The sequence below is a fragment of the Cyprinodon tularosa genome, unplaced genomic scaffold (assembly GCF_016077235.1).
Source record: "Cyprinodon tularosa strain WSP-4 unplaced genomic scaffold, ASM1607723v1 ctg1313, whole genome shotgun sequence".
Classification (NCBI taxonomy): domain Eukaryota; kingdom Metazoa; phylum Chordata; class Actinopteri; order Cyprinodontiformes; family Cyprinodontidae; genus Cyprinodon; species Cyprinodon tularosa.
Genome location: NW_024038130.1, coordinates 1 through 16,688, shown reverse-complemented (window position 1 = coordinate 16,688; position 16,688 = coordinate 1). Strand labels below are relative to the sequence as shown.

At 46.9% G+C, this 16,688-nt stretch overlaps 1 protein-coding gene across 1 annotated transcript; it reads left to right on the top strand.

The window, feature by feature from the left end:
* Positions 1-6,107: 6,107 nt before the first annotated feature.
* LOC119778311 (thrombospondin-3a-like) lies at positions 6,108-16,178 on the top strand. The gene is made up of 9 exons (XM_038277481.1): positions 6,108-6,429; positions 11,346-11,552; positions 12,101-12,354; positions 15,022-15,124; positions 15,195-15,221; positions 15,311-15,393; positions 15,551-15,602; positions 15,706-15,854; positions 15,932-16,178. The coding sequence occupies exons 1-9, from the start codon at positions 6,342-6,344 to the stop codon at positions 16,094-16,096; spliced, it is 1,128 nt and encodes a 375-aa protein (XP_038133409.1). The 5' UTR covers positions 6,108-6,341; the 3' UTR covers positions 16,097-16,178.
* Positions 16,179-16,688: the final 510 nt, after the last annotated feature.

The following is a 16,688-nucleotide window of genomic DNA, read 5'->3' as shown; positions in this document are numbered from 1 at the left end:
ACCGAAGTACAGCAATAATAATCAAGCATAGCTTTCTGAATGTGACGGCGCCGCCATTTTGATTTGCTTGATTTCCTCCTTCTTCTTCTTCTTGTGTTTTATGGCGGTTGGCAAACAACCTTTGGTGCATTACCGCCACCAACTGCTTGGTTTCCTCCTTCAATACTGGCAGTAATACCGCAGATCGTCACTAGGAGGCGAGGAACCGAGATAGCGTGATGTGTAAACGGTCGTCAGAACCGAGCTCGGCCTGGTTAACTGATCCGAGCTCGGACCGATCTCGGCGTGGATCGGTTCTTCAAGGTTAGTGTAAATGAGGTAAGTCTTTTCTTGCTGGCTCCATGGAGGGGAATCTAATATTCCAAATCTGTTAGCTTTGAAGCGAGCGTGCCCATCCAAGATATTCCCCCATCTCACCTTTGAGTTCAACCACCGCCGCCAGCCTGCGCTCAGTCGCACCCAGCATACGGTTTAGCTAACGGTCCTGCTCGTTCACAGCCTTTCTGAGCGCATCAACCGCTGCCAGCAGCCTGATCAATGCCCAAATTCCCACCATCATCCTCTGTAATCGTAGATCAGGTATCCTCCAAATCCAAACAGGAGAAATCAGAGAATCATAAATCCGAAAATCCACACATCTTCGAAATTCTCCACTGACAACGTTGTAAAACACACCAACCTCCAAGCCTTCCAGGAGTCCATGGTGCATCCCTCAAAGTATGTCCCCTTTTCCTTGTCTTCCAGTTGAGAAAATTTGATCAACTGCATGAAGAGACCAGCTGACCAGATCCATTGTTAGAGTTTGGGTGATATGAGGAGAGCTCAGAAAGACACGGGACAGCAGGGAGGTGCAGGAGCAGCAGGGAGGAGCAGGAGCAGCAGGAAAATCTTAATTGGCTAATTTGGATCACGTGCAGCCTGGAGCCGGACGCTCCGCTTTACCGTATTAACAGGAGAAGAGGAGCAAGTGTAGTTAGACGCCGCCATCGGAAAACATGCGATAATTTATAAATGTTTTAAATCAGGTTGGGTCCGGATTAGCCAGCAGATGGATCCGGATCCGGACAGCGGTCCGCTAATCCCTGACCTCTGCTATAGAGTATGTTTTACTGGAATATGGGACCGAATGTTATCTGAAACAGAGTTATATTCAACTTTGCTGTGATAATGCAGAAATAACGGATCCCTCCTCTGCAGAAATTTGACCATTTTGTTCATTTCATACAATTCGACTTCAATAGATTTTTTGTGGTTCACAAAAGTCACCAACTTATTTTTCAGTTTTTTATTTGAACATAGAGCGTTTCTTCCTGTCCTGAAACCGACTGAAGGGAAGCAGTGGCTCCACATCCTGTCATCCTGCTGAATCGGCCTTTAGTTGGAAAATGAACATCAGTCCTGATGCAGCAGCAGCTCCTTTAACAGTCGGCTGAAAGTTTGAGTGTTAAACCGTTAACCTGCCTCTGGGCCAAAAGTCCGATCCATTTAGCTGCTTCTGTAAGTTAGAGAGTTTAGATTGTTTTTGTTTGTTCACTTCCACCAGGATGTTTGATGATGTCTTTTTATAAAGGCGTAAAGTTTCCTTTGGAGAAATTTGCAGGAATCTTGTTCAGAGAGAAAAAACCTAATAAACCCCAAACTCAGAGGTAGGGGGGTCATTTCCCATCAGAAGGAAAAAGAATTAAAACCTGTTTTTCTTTTTTTTTTATATTTTTCCTGAACTGGAAAACAAAATGTTTCAGTACAGAAAGTGATTTTTAGTGGGATGAGTGAAGCTTGTTGAAAACGGACGCCCATCCAGGGTGGGTCTGGACCCCCTGGGACATCCAGCTGCACATGACGGCACCATCCAGGAATCCTGCTGTTAACGGAGCCTAATGAGCCGATCTGGAAGCAGTTTGTGGAGCTGAACTCCGAGGGCAGATCAAGAACAGACACAGAACCGGCTGATTGATGGGAGTGAAAACTGACTGATGGGAGTAAAAACTGACTGATGGGAGTGAAAACTGATTGATGGGAGTAAAAACTGACTGATGGGAGTGAAAACTGACTGATGGGAGTGAAAACTGATTGATGGGAGTGAAAACTGACTGATGGGAGTGAAAACTGATTGATGGGAGTGAAAACTGATTGATGGGAGTGAAAACTGACTGATGGGAGTGAAAACTGATTGATGGGAGTAAAAACTGATTGATGGGAGTGAAAACTGATTGATGGGAGTAAAAACTGACTGATGGGAGTGAAAACTGATTGATGGGAGTAAAAACTGATTGATGGGAGTGAAAACTGACTGATGGGAGTAAAAACTGACTGATGGGAGTGAAAACTGATTGATGGGAGTAAAAACTGATTGATGGGAGTGAAAACTGACTGATGGGAGTAAAAACTGACTGATGGGAGTAAAAACTGATTGATGGGAGTGAAAACTGACTGATGGGAGTAAAAACTGATTGATGGGAGGGACTGGGGGTTTTAGTTTTTCCGGATCTGAAGGCCTCACTGCTTCCGTCACACACTGAGATCAGGCTGCAGGAGCAGCAGAGGATCAGAGGCCCAGAAGGTTCTCCAGACGAGACCGAAGAACCACAGTGATGGTGGAGAGCTGCAGCCGCCGCTGGCCTGGGGCAGGTCGCCACCGGGCCCTCTGACCACCATCAGAGCTGAGGGGGCCACTGTCGCTCCTATATCCAGTTCATCTGTTTGGATGAAACACTTTTTTTAGCCAGAGATTGTCCAGAAGTCGTGATCTTTGTCTGTTTTCTGTCCGTTTCTGCGGCCAAATGTTCTCACAGCATTAGATTAGTTTATCTTTGAACTTTATCGGCTTAAGTTCAGGCCAGGAACGGATTCCTTCTAAGGTTTATCTTAACTTCTCTTGTTAAAACATATTTTATTGAATCAGATATATTTTAATTTGTGAATCTTGTCTCTGGAAATTAATCTTAAGATTAAATCTATAAATATATTTAAAAACTCAAACTGGACGTTATAGTTAATAACTAGGTCACTCAAATCGAGGTTAAAAACTATTGATGGTATTAGTTAAATGATTATAGCTGTAGTTTTCTCGCTCCCCAACGTTTTTTGGTCTTTTACCTAAAGGTTGGACTCCTGGACCGACTGTTTAAATCCAGTTATCTTTCAGTAATGAGACTCTGGCTGTCAGCAGAGTTATTAATCACCAACCTAAAGAAATTAACCAAAAAGGGTGAATCTGTTCTGAGTGATAAATCATTCACAATATCGATAATCACAGACGACCACGGGTTCAAATATTAGTTCTTTTATTGTCTTATAATCCCTATTAAAGTATGATAATATCTAACAGCTTTGCAAACACTAGAAGGGTTTAAGAGTTAACTCAAAGAGTTTCTAATGAATGTTTTCAGTGGTACAAAAACAAAGTTAAACTTTTCCCATTTTCAGCATGGTCATACGACGTTATTCCACCAAAGTTAGATTCATAACCTCAACGCTGTTCATCCCTCAGCTTCTAGAAACAGAAATGTAGATCAGTCCAACAGCAGGCGGGGAGATCAGGGTATTTACAACACTAAGCGCTGCTCCTCCTGGGAAATCCTGTTTTCCTTCAGCTTTTGTCCACTGGGGGAGCCAAAATCAACCTAAACTGAGAGTTCTTTAGAGGAGTGAATGTTAGATATAAATATCTGCTAAAATCAGTGGAAGTTGGAACGTTGAACCCCTGTTGGCGCCGTGGCGTTCAAACTGAACGTGGCGGTTCAGTCTGGTTCTGTTTGGGACGTACCGATTCAGAGGTCTGACATTTCTGCTGTTCACCGTAAGCAGCTCTGGATTCCTGACTAACAGCCTGATAATTTCCCACCTTAATCCTAAAACATCAGAGAAATGAACCTAAAGCACCTGGAGCTTCAGACTGCAGCAGCTTAGCCTCTTTGCTTTGCTTTTCTGGTTAGGCTTTCTTCTTCTGCAGGGTTTGATAGTGAGAGTTTTATTTAACTCCTCCTCCTTTAACCCCTAAAAAGTGTCCAAAGATTGAAACCTCAGACTTTAAAACCTTTACTGTTGGTAACGTGATAAAAGCAGAAAAGGGACAAACTTTCTGCACTTTATTCCAACAGAAGCCTTCGTTATGGAAACGATGCACCGATGCGGACATTTGGGCCCCGATGGACGTCTGCTGATATTATTGCTACAGTTAATATCAGGTGGAAAACAACCACACGTTGCTGCATCGCCGTCACATGACCACATTTATTTCTGAATTAAGGTTTAAGTTTGCTCTGAGGTTTATTTTTAGTTTCTTTGTGTTGTGTTTCATTGTAGTTGATTTCTAGATCTTCTTTAGTTACTCTCTGTCGCCCCCTTGTGCTCATTTCCTTTCCCTTGGCTTCCTCAGGTGGTCTTTCCCACACCTGCTCCCAATCTGCTGATAAGCCTGTCTTGGTTCAGTCTCTGCAGTCACTCAGTGCTGGTTTGTTGTTTAGTTGCTTCCTCTTCTCTGGTTTCCCATGTGAGTTTCTCTGATGTTTTCTAGTTGTTTAGTTGTTGTATTTTTTATTGTGTCTCAGTTTTGTCATTAAATCTTCAAGTTTCACCTCTGCCTCCTGGTCTCTGCATTTAGGTCCTCACAAGCCTCCGCTGATCAACCTCCGCTGATGAATCCCTCATTCCTCGTCTGGTAGGTTCAGACGGAGACGCTGCAGGAAATGATTCCTCTAACTAACCTTCCTTCATCAGGTCGACCATGTTTCAGTGGAACATCAGCAGGACTTTCTCCTGACATCATCAGGAAGCAGCGGGGGATCAGTTTTGATCGTTACTGATAATTGAAGGGATGATTCCAGCACTTTACGCTCCCCCGATGCTTTCCTCTAACTTACTGACGCGTCCCATAACCTGCTGAGATTACATCCAGTGAGTACGCTGCAGAGTTTGAGGATTCTGGTCAGAGAAGCAGCTTCATTACAGCCTGCGCCCCCCCTCCTGGGGGAGGTCATAATGAGACCAAACAGCTAATTAAAGGCCATGCTGTTTACATCTATTCTGTCTGAGCCACAGAAAAGCTCAGAAGTTCAGCCTCCGTTATACAGGTCTAGAAGAACAAACGATGATCCATTATCGCTGTTTTCTCTTTATCAAAATAACAAACAAGCATTTTGATCTGATTAAAAGAAAAGCAGAAAAATAAAATGTTATTTTTATTCCTTGTCTTCTGGTGGTTTCTGTGTTTTCAGTTCAGTGAATTCTTTATTAATCCTGATCTGAAAGTGACATCTTTAATCAGAGCAGAATGTTGGTGGATGAATGTTGATAATCCTGCAGGTTCCTGAGAAATATTTATTATTTGATATCAATTATTTAACCTGCTGCATTAGGAATATTTAATGGAGCTGGTGTTTCTGAATAAAGAAGAAAAACTGCTTTCATCCATGTGGAGCAGAGCAGCTGGTTTCCAGCCTCCAGAGGCTCCCAGGAATCATCCAGAAGCAGAAGGTCATCATGAGGCAGTAGATCCCATAAATCCATTTGTTCTGATCCAGTTTGGATCCTGGGAGGTTCTAAATCAGGCATCCCCAAAGTCGGTCCTCGAGGGCCACCGTCCTGCAGGTTTTAGAGGTTTCTCTCCAGCACAGCTGATTTACATTGATAATTGATTAACAGGCTTTTGCTGAACTGCAGTCATCAGAATCAGCTGTGCTAAAGCAGGGAAACCTCTAAAACCTGCAGGACAGCGGGCCTCGAGGACCGACTTTGGGGATGCCTGTTCTAAATGTTTCAGGATGTTTTCCACTGAAGGAGGAAAACGGAACCTGGACCCGAAGGCTCTTTAGACCAGCAGCTGTTGGACCGGAACCACAGGAACCAGAACCTGATCATAAAACCAAGCACTCATCTGGATCCTGTCTCCTGAACTTAACTCCCTCTGGTCGCGCGCCTGCAGGGTGAGCGCGCGCCTGTGGGTTTCCAGCTGTGAGCTCGTGCGCGCCTGCAGGCTGAGCGCGCGCCTGTGGGTTTCCAGCTGTGAGCTCGTGCCCGCCTGCAGGCTGAGCGCGCGCCTGTGGGTTTCCAGCTGTGAGCTCGTGCGCGCCTGCAGGCTGAGCGCGCGCCTGTGGGTTTCCAGCTGTGAGCTCGTGCCCGCCTGCAGGCTGAGCGCGCGCCTGTGGGTTTCCAGCTGTGAGCTCGTGCGGCTGACTGTTAGTTTCTGTTCGGTTCGTGTCGGACTGCTTCGTTCTTTGGTGCCTTTTTCTTTAGGTTCGGACCCAGCCTGTCCTCCCGGAAGCTGCGCTCCTTCCTCCGGACCCAAAGCTCAGGGTTCCTCGGTGGTTCTGGACCTTCATCCAGGAGGCGCTGCGGCTCCAATGATGCGCTGGACTGTCCCGGTTCTGCTGACGGTTCTGTTCGCTCAGCTGTCGGCTGCTGATCCGGACACCGGAGCGGAAGATCAAGGTAACCGAACCGAACCGGACCGGTGGGTTAATTAACGGTTAATTACGGTCATTTCTGAAAGTTCAACTGAGGTTGGAATTAAAAAGATTTTTTAATTAATAAAATGAAATCTTATATTTTATTTATTCTTTTTGTTCACACAAGTGGAAACAAGAAAAAGTTCTTAAAGTGCAGCTCTAGGTTTTTCTCTAGCCTGGTGAAAAAAGAAAGTGATGTGAATATAGACTATAGTTACAGTTCCAACAATCAGGGTTTTTAATTTAATAGAAATGTTAAAAATTATCTACAAGTTTTAAACAAAACAGATTTACATCATTTTGGTTTAAAGAGAGAATCAAAGGATCAGATGTGTCTAGATCCCATCAAGTATTCAGGTTAAGACTAGACTCACCTTGATGGGATGAATGGAGTCTGGTGTGCTACTGCTTGGGTGGAAAGAAAACCAGCAGCCGCACGGCCCTTTCTGGAACTAGTTTGATACCTGTGGCCTACAGGTAACGCCCCCCCCCCCCCCCCCCACCCCCCCCCCCCCTGGCTCTGTCTATAGTTCAGGTGTCACAGCTAAATATAAAGAAGGCCCCAGAAGTGAACCTTGAGGGACACCATATTTGATTTTTTTATTTCCGCACTAAAACCAAGTTACACAAGAGAGAGGCAACCTGCCATCTCCACTTTCCACCCAAAGGTTGTGATTTATCAAATGTGCAGCTGGTGACTGAGGGGAAGCAAAGCCAGACTGCATCATATGAAATTATAGATCTACTTTATCAGATCTAAACCACAGTGTGATCTATGCCGGCACTAACAGCTCCAATTCGCACATAACCAGAAGAAGCCGGCTCAGATTTAGAGTCCTCACATATTTCATTCTATTCAGTTTATTTCTATAGCTCCAATTCACACCCTGTCATCTCAGGTCACTTTATAGATCCAGATCATCCAGTCAGATTGATTCAAAGTTTTCTATCTAAGGAAAACCAGCTGATTGCATCGACTCATTGACTCTTCAGCAATCCCTCACACTAAGCACGCTTGTAGCGATAGTGGAGAGGAAAAACTCCCTTTGAACAGGAAGAAACCTCCAGCAGAACCAGGCTCAGTGTGAGCGGCCATCTGCTGAGGCCCACTGGGGTTCAAGGAGACAGAAGCAGACATAGAAAAAGAAGCATAGATACAAAAGGCAACTGTCAACCAGCTCCACAGGCGGCCCCGTCCAGGAAACACACAGCTGGATGAAAATATTTAGATCTTTATTACTTCCTCTTTCATTAATGTTTGCATTTATTCCTAAAAATTTTCCTCATTTGCTCACAGAGAAAGTTTTCAGCTTTGGAGTGATGCATTCCATTTAATTAATAAGAAGTGGGTTTGCAGGAAAATTGTGTGGATGGCTGAAGATCAGGGCTACTCCCAGGAGACTTTATGTTAACAGCGACATGAAGTCTATATAAAAGTGACTGAGGCATTCCAGTCCACCAGTTAAAACCGCTAAAAGAATGGCTGTTATTTCTCCAGCTCAGAGTTGGTCCAAATACGTCACCATCACAGCTCTGGAAACTGGGTGCAGCATTTAGCTGAATCAGCTGCTTTCTGTTTCCACGGATACGAAACTGTGTGTCAGACAGACGGGATCCGATAATTAGATCCAGAAACTCAGGGAGCCTGATCCCCGTCTGTTAGGCAGGGATTATGTTACAGAAAAGCTCCTGGAAAATGATTTCCTAAAGGGAGGAAAAACTGTTAGCGCCAGATGTCTGGGCTGTGTTTCATTTCCTGACGGCCTAACCACCTGAAAAGTTTCCCTCTTTGGATTTCTAAAATCTGTCAGCTGCAGATGTAACATTAAAATGTGTTTAAAGGTTATTTCCTGCAGGGCAGGACATAGGGAGCCGAGTCCCACTGTTCTTCTTCAGGTTGAAAACTTGCTGCATTACGAAGGAAACCAGCTGCATTACGAAGGAAACCTGCTGCATTACGAAGGAAACCAGCTGCATCAGGAGGGAAACCAGCTGCATCAGGAAGGAAACCAGCTGCATTAGGAAGGAAACCAGCTGCATCAGGAAGGAAACCAGCTGCATTAGGAAGGAAACCAGCTGCATCAGGAAGGAAACCAGCTGCATCAGGAAGGAAACCAGCTGCATTAGGAAGGAAACCAGCTGCATCAGGAAGGAAACCAGCTGCATCAGGAAGGAAACCAGCTGCATTAGGAAGGAAACCAGCTGCATCAGGAGGGAAACCAGCTGCATTAGGAAGGAAACCAGCTGCATTAGGAAGGAAACCTGCTGCATTAGGAAGGACACCAGCTGCATCAGGAAGGAAACCAGCTGCATCAGGAAGGAAACCAGCTGCATCAGGAAGGAAACCAGCTGCATCAGGAAGGAAACCAGCTGCATCAGGAAGGAAACCAGCTGCATCAGGAAGGAAACCAGCTGCATTAGGAAGGAAACCAGCTGCATCAGGAAGGAAACCAGCTGCATTACGAAGGAAACCAGCTGCATTACGCAGGAAACCAGCTGCATTAGGAAGGAAACCAGCTGCATCAGGAAGGAAACCAGCTGCATCAGGAAGGAAACCAGCTGCATCAGGAAGGAAACCAGCTGCATCAGGAGGGAAACCAGCTGCATTAGGAAGGAAACCAGCTGCATCAGGAAGGAAACCAGCTGCATTACGCAGGAAACCAGCTGCATTAGGAAGGAAACCAGCTGCATTAGGAAGGAAACCAGCTGCATCAGGAAGGAAACCAGCTGCATCAGGAAGGAAACCAGCTGCATCAGGAAGGAAACCAGCTGCATCAGGAAGGAAACCAGCTGCATCAGGAAGGAAACCAGCTGCATCAGGAAGGAAACCAGCTGCATTAGGAAGGAAACCAGCTGCATCAGGAAGGAAACCAGCTGCATCAGGAGGGAAACCAGCTGCATCAGGAAGGAAACCAGCTGCATCAGGAAGGAAACCTGCTGCATTAGGAAGGAAACCAGCTGCATCAGGAAGGAAACCAGCTGCATTAGGAAGGAAACCTGCTGCATCAGGAAGGAAACCAGCTGCATTAGGAAGGAAACCTGCTGTATTAGGAAGGAAACCAGCTGCATTAGGAAGGAAACCAGCTGCATCAGGAAGGAAACCAGCTGCATTAGGAAGGAAACCAGCTGCATCAGGAAGGAAACCAGCTGCATTACGAAGGAAACCAGCTGCATCAGGAAGGAAACCAGCTGCATCAGGAAGGAAACCAGCTGCATCAGGAAGGAAACCAGCTGCATCAGGAAGGAAACCAGCTGCATCAGGAAGGAAACCAGCTGCATCAGGAAGGAAACCAGCTGCATTACGCAGGAAACCAGCTGCATTACGCAGGAAACCAGCTGCATCAGGAAGGAAACCAGCTGCATCAGGAAGGAAACCAGCTGCATCAGGAAGGAAACCAGCTGCATCAGGAGGGAAACCAGCTGCATTAGGAAGGAAACCAGCTGCATCAGGAAGGAAACCAGCTGCATTAGGAAGGAAACCAGCTGCATCAGGAAGGAAACCAGCTGCATCAGGAGGGAAACCAGCTGCATCAGGAAGGAAACCAGCTGCATCAGGAAGGAAACCAGCTGCATTAGGAAGGAAACCAGCTGCATCAGGAAGGAAACCAGCTGCATTAGGAAGGAAACCAGCTGCATCAGGAAGGAAACCAGCTGCATCAGGAGGGAAACCAGCTGCATCAGGAAGGAAACCAGCTGCATTACGAAGGAAACCAGCTGCATTAGGAAGGAAACCAGCTGCATCAGGAAGGAAACCAGCTGCATTACGCAGGAAACCAGCTGCATTACGCAGGAAACCAGCTGCATCAGGAAGGAAACCAGCTGCATCAGGAAGGAAACCAGCTGCATCAGGAGGGAAACCAGCTGCATTAGGAAGGAAACCAGCTGCATCAGGAAGGAAACCAGCTGCATTAGGAAGGAAACCAGCTGCATCAGGAAGGAAACCAGCTGCATCAGGAAGGAAACCAGCTGCATCAGGAAGGAAACCAGCTGCATCAGGAGGGAAACCAGCTGCATTAGGAAGGAAACCAGCTGCATCAGGAAGGAAACCAGCTGCATCAGGAAGGAAACCAGCTGCATTAGGAAGGAAACCAGCTGCATCAGGAAGGAAACCAGCTGCATCAGGAGGGAAACCAGCTGCATCAGGAGGGAAACCAGCTGCATCAGGAAGGAAACCAGCTGCATCAGGAAGGAAACCAGCTGCATCAGGAGGGAAACCAGCTGCATCAGGAAGGAAACCAGCTGCATCAGGAAGGAAACCAGCTGCATCAGGAGGGAAACCAGCTGCATCAGGAGGGAAACCAGCTGCATCAGGAAGGAAACCAGCTGCATCAGGAAGGAAACCAGCTGCATTAGGAAGGAAACCTGCTGCAATCCTGCCTAATTTGGCTGAAAATGTTTTAATCTAGGATAGAAGCCTGTTGAATTAAAACTTGATGATTTAGGTATAAATCCTGCTGAATTTGGCTTAAAATGTGTTAAACCTAATTCAGCAGCTTTTCATGCTAATCAAAATGCTCTTTTCTAGTTTCACACATTTCCAGCCAAATTCAGCATGATATAAATCCTGTGGCTGAATACGTGTTTAGCTAGGATAGAACCAGTTCAATACCTGTTAAACTAGGTTTTAAACCTAAATTGTCGAGTTTAACAAGTTGCTGATTTAGGTTTAAATGGTGCTGAATTTGCCTGAAAATGTGTTAAACTGAGATAGAAGCTGGTTGAATTGGGATGTTTTCACTACATCGGTTAACAGAGTTAGTATTAGAATAAAGTCTGGGGGTTACCAAGCTCAACAATTCATCCCTTGTAGAATGAGAAGCGTTGTTATTGACTGCTCAGTGTCTGTAACCTGAGACCCTCCTGATTGGTTGATGCCATGTATCCATGTCCTCCTGCCAGTGATCGACGTGCTGAGCCTGCATGACTCCAAGCAAAGCGTTGCAGCAGTGCAGAAGCTGTCAGGGAGTCTGAGCGCGCTCAGTGACATCTATGTGGTGTCGACGTTCCGTCTGCCGGTGAAGATGGGCGGAGTTCTGTTCGGACTCTACAGCAAACAGGACAACAGGAAGTACCTGGAGGTGGCCATCATGGGGAAGATCAACAAAGGTTGGTGGGAATGTAGCGCCTCGCTGCGATGGCTTTAGTCCTTAGTTTGAAACTGCAGGAAATCTCAGTTTTCCACACATCCTGAATGAGTGCGGAGGGGGGGGGTCGGCATCATTAAACTTTTCCTGTTTTATTTATTGATAATAAAAAACACAAAAAAATCTGGATGTAACGAAACATAAACTGCTCTTTTTATCCTTTTTCTCCACCTCTAAACCATCTGTATTAGTACTTGATGTCTTAAAGCCAAACTAATGTTCCTGCTGGACAGAATCTTGGCCGCATGTCTTGTTTTTCTGCTTCCTCCTGCAGTGAGCTGCCAGCAGGCGCCTCCCTCAGACTGTTTATTCTTTATACTGTTTCCATGAAGTCTGTTGCATCCCTTAATCCCTCCTCAACATGAACCATTCCTCTGTTCCTCTCCATAAAATGCACCTCGTTTAAAGTAAAGGAAATGAGAACTGGAATCCTTTCAGTTTCTGAGGAGGGTTTTCCTCAGTGAGTGCAGAAAGCAGGTTAACAGCTGGAAGTCTCCTCCTCTTCCTCAGTCCTGCTGCGGTACGTCAAGGCTGACGGGAAGATCCACACTGTGAACCTGCAACACTCCAACCTGGCTGACGGACGCACTCACTCCATCATGGTGAGACTCGGTGGCCTCCGGCGCAGCAGCATGCAGGTGGAGCTGTATGCTGACTGCCGATTGGTCGACTCCAGTGAGGGCGCTCCCCCATTGGTTCCTCTACCCAGAGAGGCGGAGATGGTGGAGATCCGACACGGACAGAAGTCGTACAGCCGACTGCAGGTTAGAGGGAACCACCAGTGTTGGGAAAGTTCTCTTTCTACGTGAACTAGTTCAAAGTTCAGTTCACACATTTTAAAATGAACTAGTTCAGTTCATAGTTCATAATTCAAAATTTTGAACTAAGTTCACAGTAAGTTCAAAATGAAATAGTTCATAGTTCTTTTTTTTTCATGTATTGCTCAATTACACCATAGCCTACTGTAGAACCACAGACAGCAATTATTTTATCAGTTGTAACTCTGAAACTGTGCGTCAGATTTCATCTTCATATCCAGTTTTGAATCCTTATCCAACCAGGGTTTACATTAGCATTGAGGGGACAGCATTTCCCCATTGTTGCTTTAACGCTTTGTTGCTGTCCATTCACTTCACACTAGTAGCAGCTGCAGCTTTCACCCCTACAGTATATTCTCAAAAACATCAGGAAAAATGTGCTGCTTGAATGGTCTTTTTTATGAGTAATTATTAAAAGAAAAACAGGAAAGTAGTCTTTAAGGAGCAAATGTTTTTTTAATTTTAATAATTTTTTCAATTTGAAATTCCATTTCAGTACATACTAAAAAGAAATCCTGGAAAATTATACCAGGCAGGTTTAACAAACAAGTTACACAAATAGTAAAACCCTCAAGAACATTTTACTAACACAAACTGAGGGACCAGGCTGAGGTAGGAATTTAAGGTTACTGAAGTGCAGATTTTTCTACTGAAAGCCGGCGGGCAAAGTTTGCAGAGAAATGTCAGATTGTTGCCATCATCCTCACCGACCACCTGGTCATAAAACTGTTTTAAGTGATCATACTGCTGCTTTGTCGCCTCCACGGTCGCCTCCATGCTGCTGTAGCTTCCACGCTGCATTTTTTTTTCTGACGCACGCGGCTGTAGGCTACGACGCTGGTAGCTGGTGTTGCCAGATTGGGTGTTTTTCCCGCTACATATTAAGGCCTGTTTACGGTGTGATTTAGCCGGGGTTTCGCCTGGAGGGCTTTATAGAAATCTGGCAACCTATTGAACGGAGCTGAACTGAGAGAGCGTGCCGTTCACAGACACCAGAATGAACGAGTTCACAACAACGTTCACCAGGCAGTAATGCAGTACGTTCAGTTCACGTTCGCCCAAAATATGAACGAGTTCATGAACTTTGGTTCAATGAACGCGTTCAGGCACAACACTGGGAACCAAGACTCACTTTTAGACACACAAAAAAACCTAGAAAACTGAAAGAACTTTGAATTGAACTTTATTTCAGGAGAAACTTAACCTTTATTGTTTATTGAGGGCTGAAACAGCTCAGAGTCTTTCAGCGTAAAAACTGAAACAAGAACAAAACAAACTTGTAACAGAAATTAGGAAAAGATCCATTTAGGATGCAAGAGGAGCAGAAGGTGCTGCATCCTGCAGATCCTGTAAAAACTCCCATAAAACATTGTTTGCTTTCTATTTATTTCCGATTGATAGAAATTGCCGGCAGTAAGTCAGACCTGTTCCTGATGCATGCTGGTCTCCTCCAGGGCTGCCCTGCAGCCAGGGACCGGAGGGTGTCCGGTTCAGGAACCTCAGGATATCCTCTCTATTTGCAGATGATGTTGTCCTGTTGGCCTCATCAAACCAGGACCTCCAATGTGCAGTGGGGGCGGTTTACAGCCAGGTGTGGGGGGGCTAGGATGAGAATCAGCGCCTCTAAATCTAAGGCCATGGTTCCCCACCGGAGAAAGGTGGACTCCTCTCTGCAGGTCGGTGGAGAGTCCTTGTCTCAAGTCGAGGAGTTCAAGTTTCTCGGGGTCTTGTTCAGGAGTGAGGGACAGATGGAGCATGAGATCGATAGATGGATCGGCATGACAGTGATGCGGTCGCTGTATCGGACTGTAGTGGTGAAGAGGGAGCTGAGTCGGGGGGGCAAAGCTCTGGATTTACCGATGGATCTACGTTCCCACCCTCACCTATGGTCAGGAGATCTGGATAATGACCCAAAGGACAAGATCGCAAATACAAGCGGCCGAAATGAGTTCCCTTCGCTGGGCGCACCCTTCCAGATCGGATGAGGAGCTCAGTTACCCGGGAGGAGCTTGGAGTAGAGTCGCTGCTCCTCCACGTGGAAAGGAGCCAGCTGAGGAGGATCGGGCATCTGTTCCTGATGCCTCCTGGTTGCCTCCCTCAGGAGGTGTTCCAGGCATGTCCCATCGGGAGGAGGCCTGGTGGAAGGACCAGGACACACTGGAGGGACGATGTCTCTAAGCTGACCTGGTGTCGCCTCACCGTCCCCCCCAGAGCAGCTGGAGGAGGGAAGTCTGAGTATCTCTGCTTAGACTGCTGCCTCCGCGACCTGACCTGACCCAGATAAAGAGGAAGAATGGATGGATAATAGATAATAATGAAAGGATTAACATCATGTTGCTAGTTTACTACTGAAGCATCGCTGATACTGCAGATGTCATCATCATCACCAATATGCTGCAGGTGATCTAAAACATAATCAGCTGATCTGATTGAGTTTAGAGGCAGATGTTGAGGCTTGGAGTTTGATTAGTTTAGACGTGTTTTTTCTTTCCGTGATAAAAACTAACTGGCAGGCGTCCCAGACGACGGTCTTATTCATGGATTCATTCATATTCAGGATGTCCAGCAGGAGACGTGCGTCTCTGTCTGTCTCATGGTCCCTCTCTCTGTCAGGGTGCTGTGGAGTCCCTCCGCCTGGCTCTAGGGGGCACCGTTGCTAGGGCGGGTGCTCTGACCGACTGTCCATTCCAAGGAGACGCATCAGCCTACAACTCAGGTGAGCTCACCTGGATCTCTGCAGAGTTCCTCTGTGGTGTGATTCTGACCCGGATGGTTTGTTTCCTCAGTGAACGGCGAGCTCCAGTCCATCCTAGGTGAGGGTTTCCACCACTTCTTCTGCTCTGATCACTGTTCAGCCTGGTCTCTGATTGGACATCATGTTTGTGACATCATCATCCGTCAGGTGAACACACCAAGGCTCTGATTGGTCAGCTCATCATCTTCAACCAGATCCTTGGAGAACTGCGGCAGGACATCAGAGAGCAGGTGAGACAGGGACTGGTACCGTGGCCAAGCCTGCCCTGAGGCATGCTGGGTAAAGAGGGAGGGTTGTTCTCAGTAGTGCTGAGGCCGATGATGTTTCACCAACGCACCAGAAAGCACAAGTACGAAACAACCGTAGCTAACCTGTCCTTGTCCTCAGGTGAAGGAGATGTCTCTGATCAGGAACACCATCCTGGAGTGTCAGGTTTGTGGTGAGTCAGCTGCTCTGTGGACGTCTCACAGCGACCCGTCTCAGCCCTGAGCAGTCTGTCCCTGTCTGTCCCCGTCTGTCCCTCTGTCTCCATCCATCTGCAGGATTCCATGAACCACAGTCCCGCTGCTCTCCAAACCCGTGCTTTAAAGGTGTCCCCTGCATGGACAGCCTGCATTACCCTGGCTTCACCTGCGGACCCTGTCCCCCTGGAACCAACGGTAATGGGACGCACTGCAGGGACGTCGATGAGGTAATGTCCGGACGCCATCAAACAGTCAGCTGGTGATGGACGCTGCATGTGGACTCCTTCCTGTGTCTCGTCCTTAGTGTGAGCTGCAGCCTTGTCATTCTCCTGATGCCTGTGTGAACACCGTGGGGGGCTTCAGCTGCAAACCGTGTCCTCCGGGCCTGTGGGGGGCGCCGCTGGCTGGAACTGGACTGGACTACGCCAAGACACACAAACAGGTCTCTCGCAGAAAGCTGCCAGTGTAGACAGAGTGTTCAGCCGTCACAATGTCGCAGAAAACCGGTTAGAGAGGGCGACTGTGAACGCAGCTCGTCAGATTCCAACCATCAGCTGATGGTTCATGACTTTAGCTTTAAAATGCTCCTCAGATGACATCATCATCACATGACCCAGAGGGGAGGAATGTGTCTGATGTGAGCAGATATGAGCGCAGGGCGGCGGCGGCGGGCTGCAGCTGGAAAGCATTACAGCCTCTGATACTCAGAGAGCTTCCAGCTGTGCAGCAACCAGCCGACCCTCCTCATCTGGAGCTCGTCAGGTTTCACCACCTCCCCTGAGATGCCATGAATGTCCTGCTTTTGTTTAGAGAAGCAGTCAGGCGGGTCTGTAACCTCCACAGTCTTTGGTTCTGCCTGTAAAACAGGAACATGTAGATTTGATCACCTGAAATGTTTCTGTAAGTTTTTATCCAATCAGGAATCAGTTTGATTAAACGCAGAAGATGATGACCTGGTTTTCCTGGATGTTCTGTGACTCGGCCGGTTCTCTGACTCGGCCCCTTCTGTGACTCGGCCCCTTCTGTGACTCGGCCCGTTCTCTGACTCGGCCCGTTCTGTG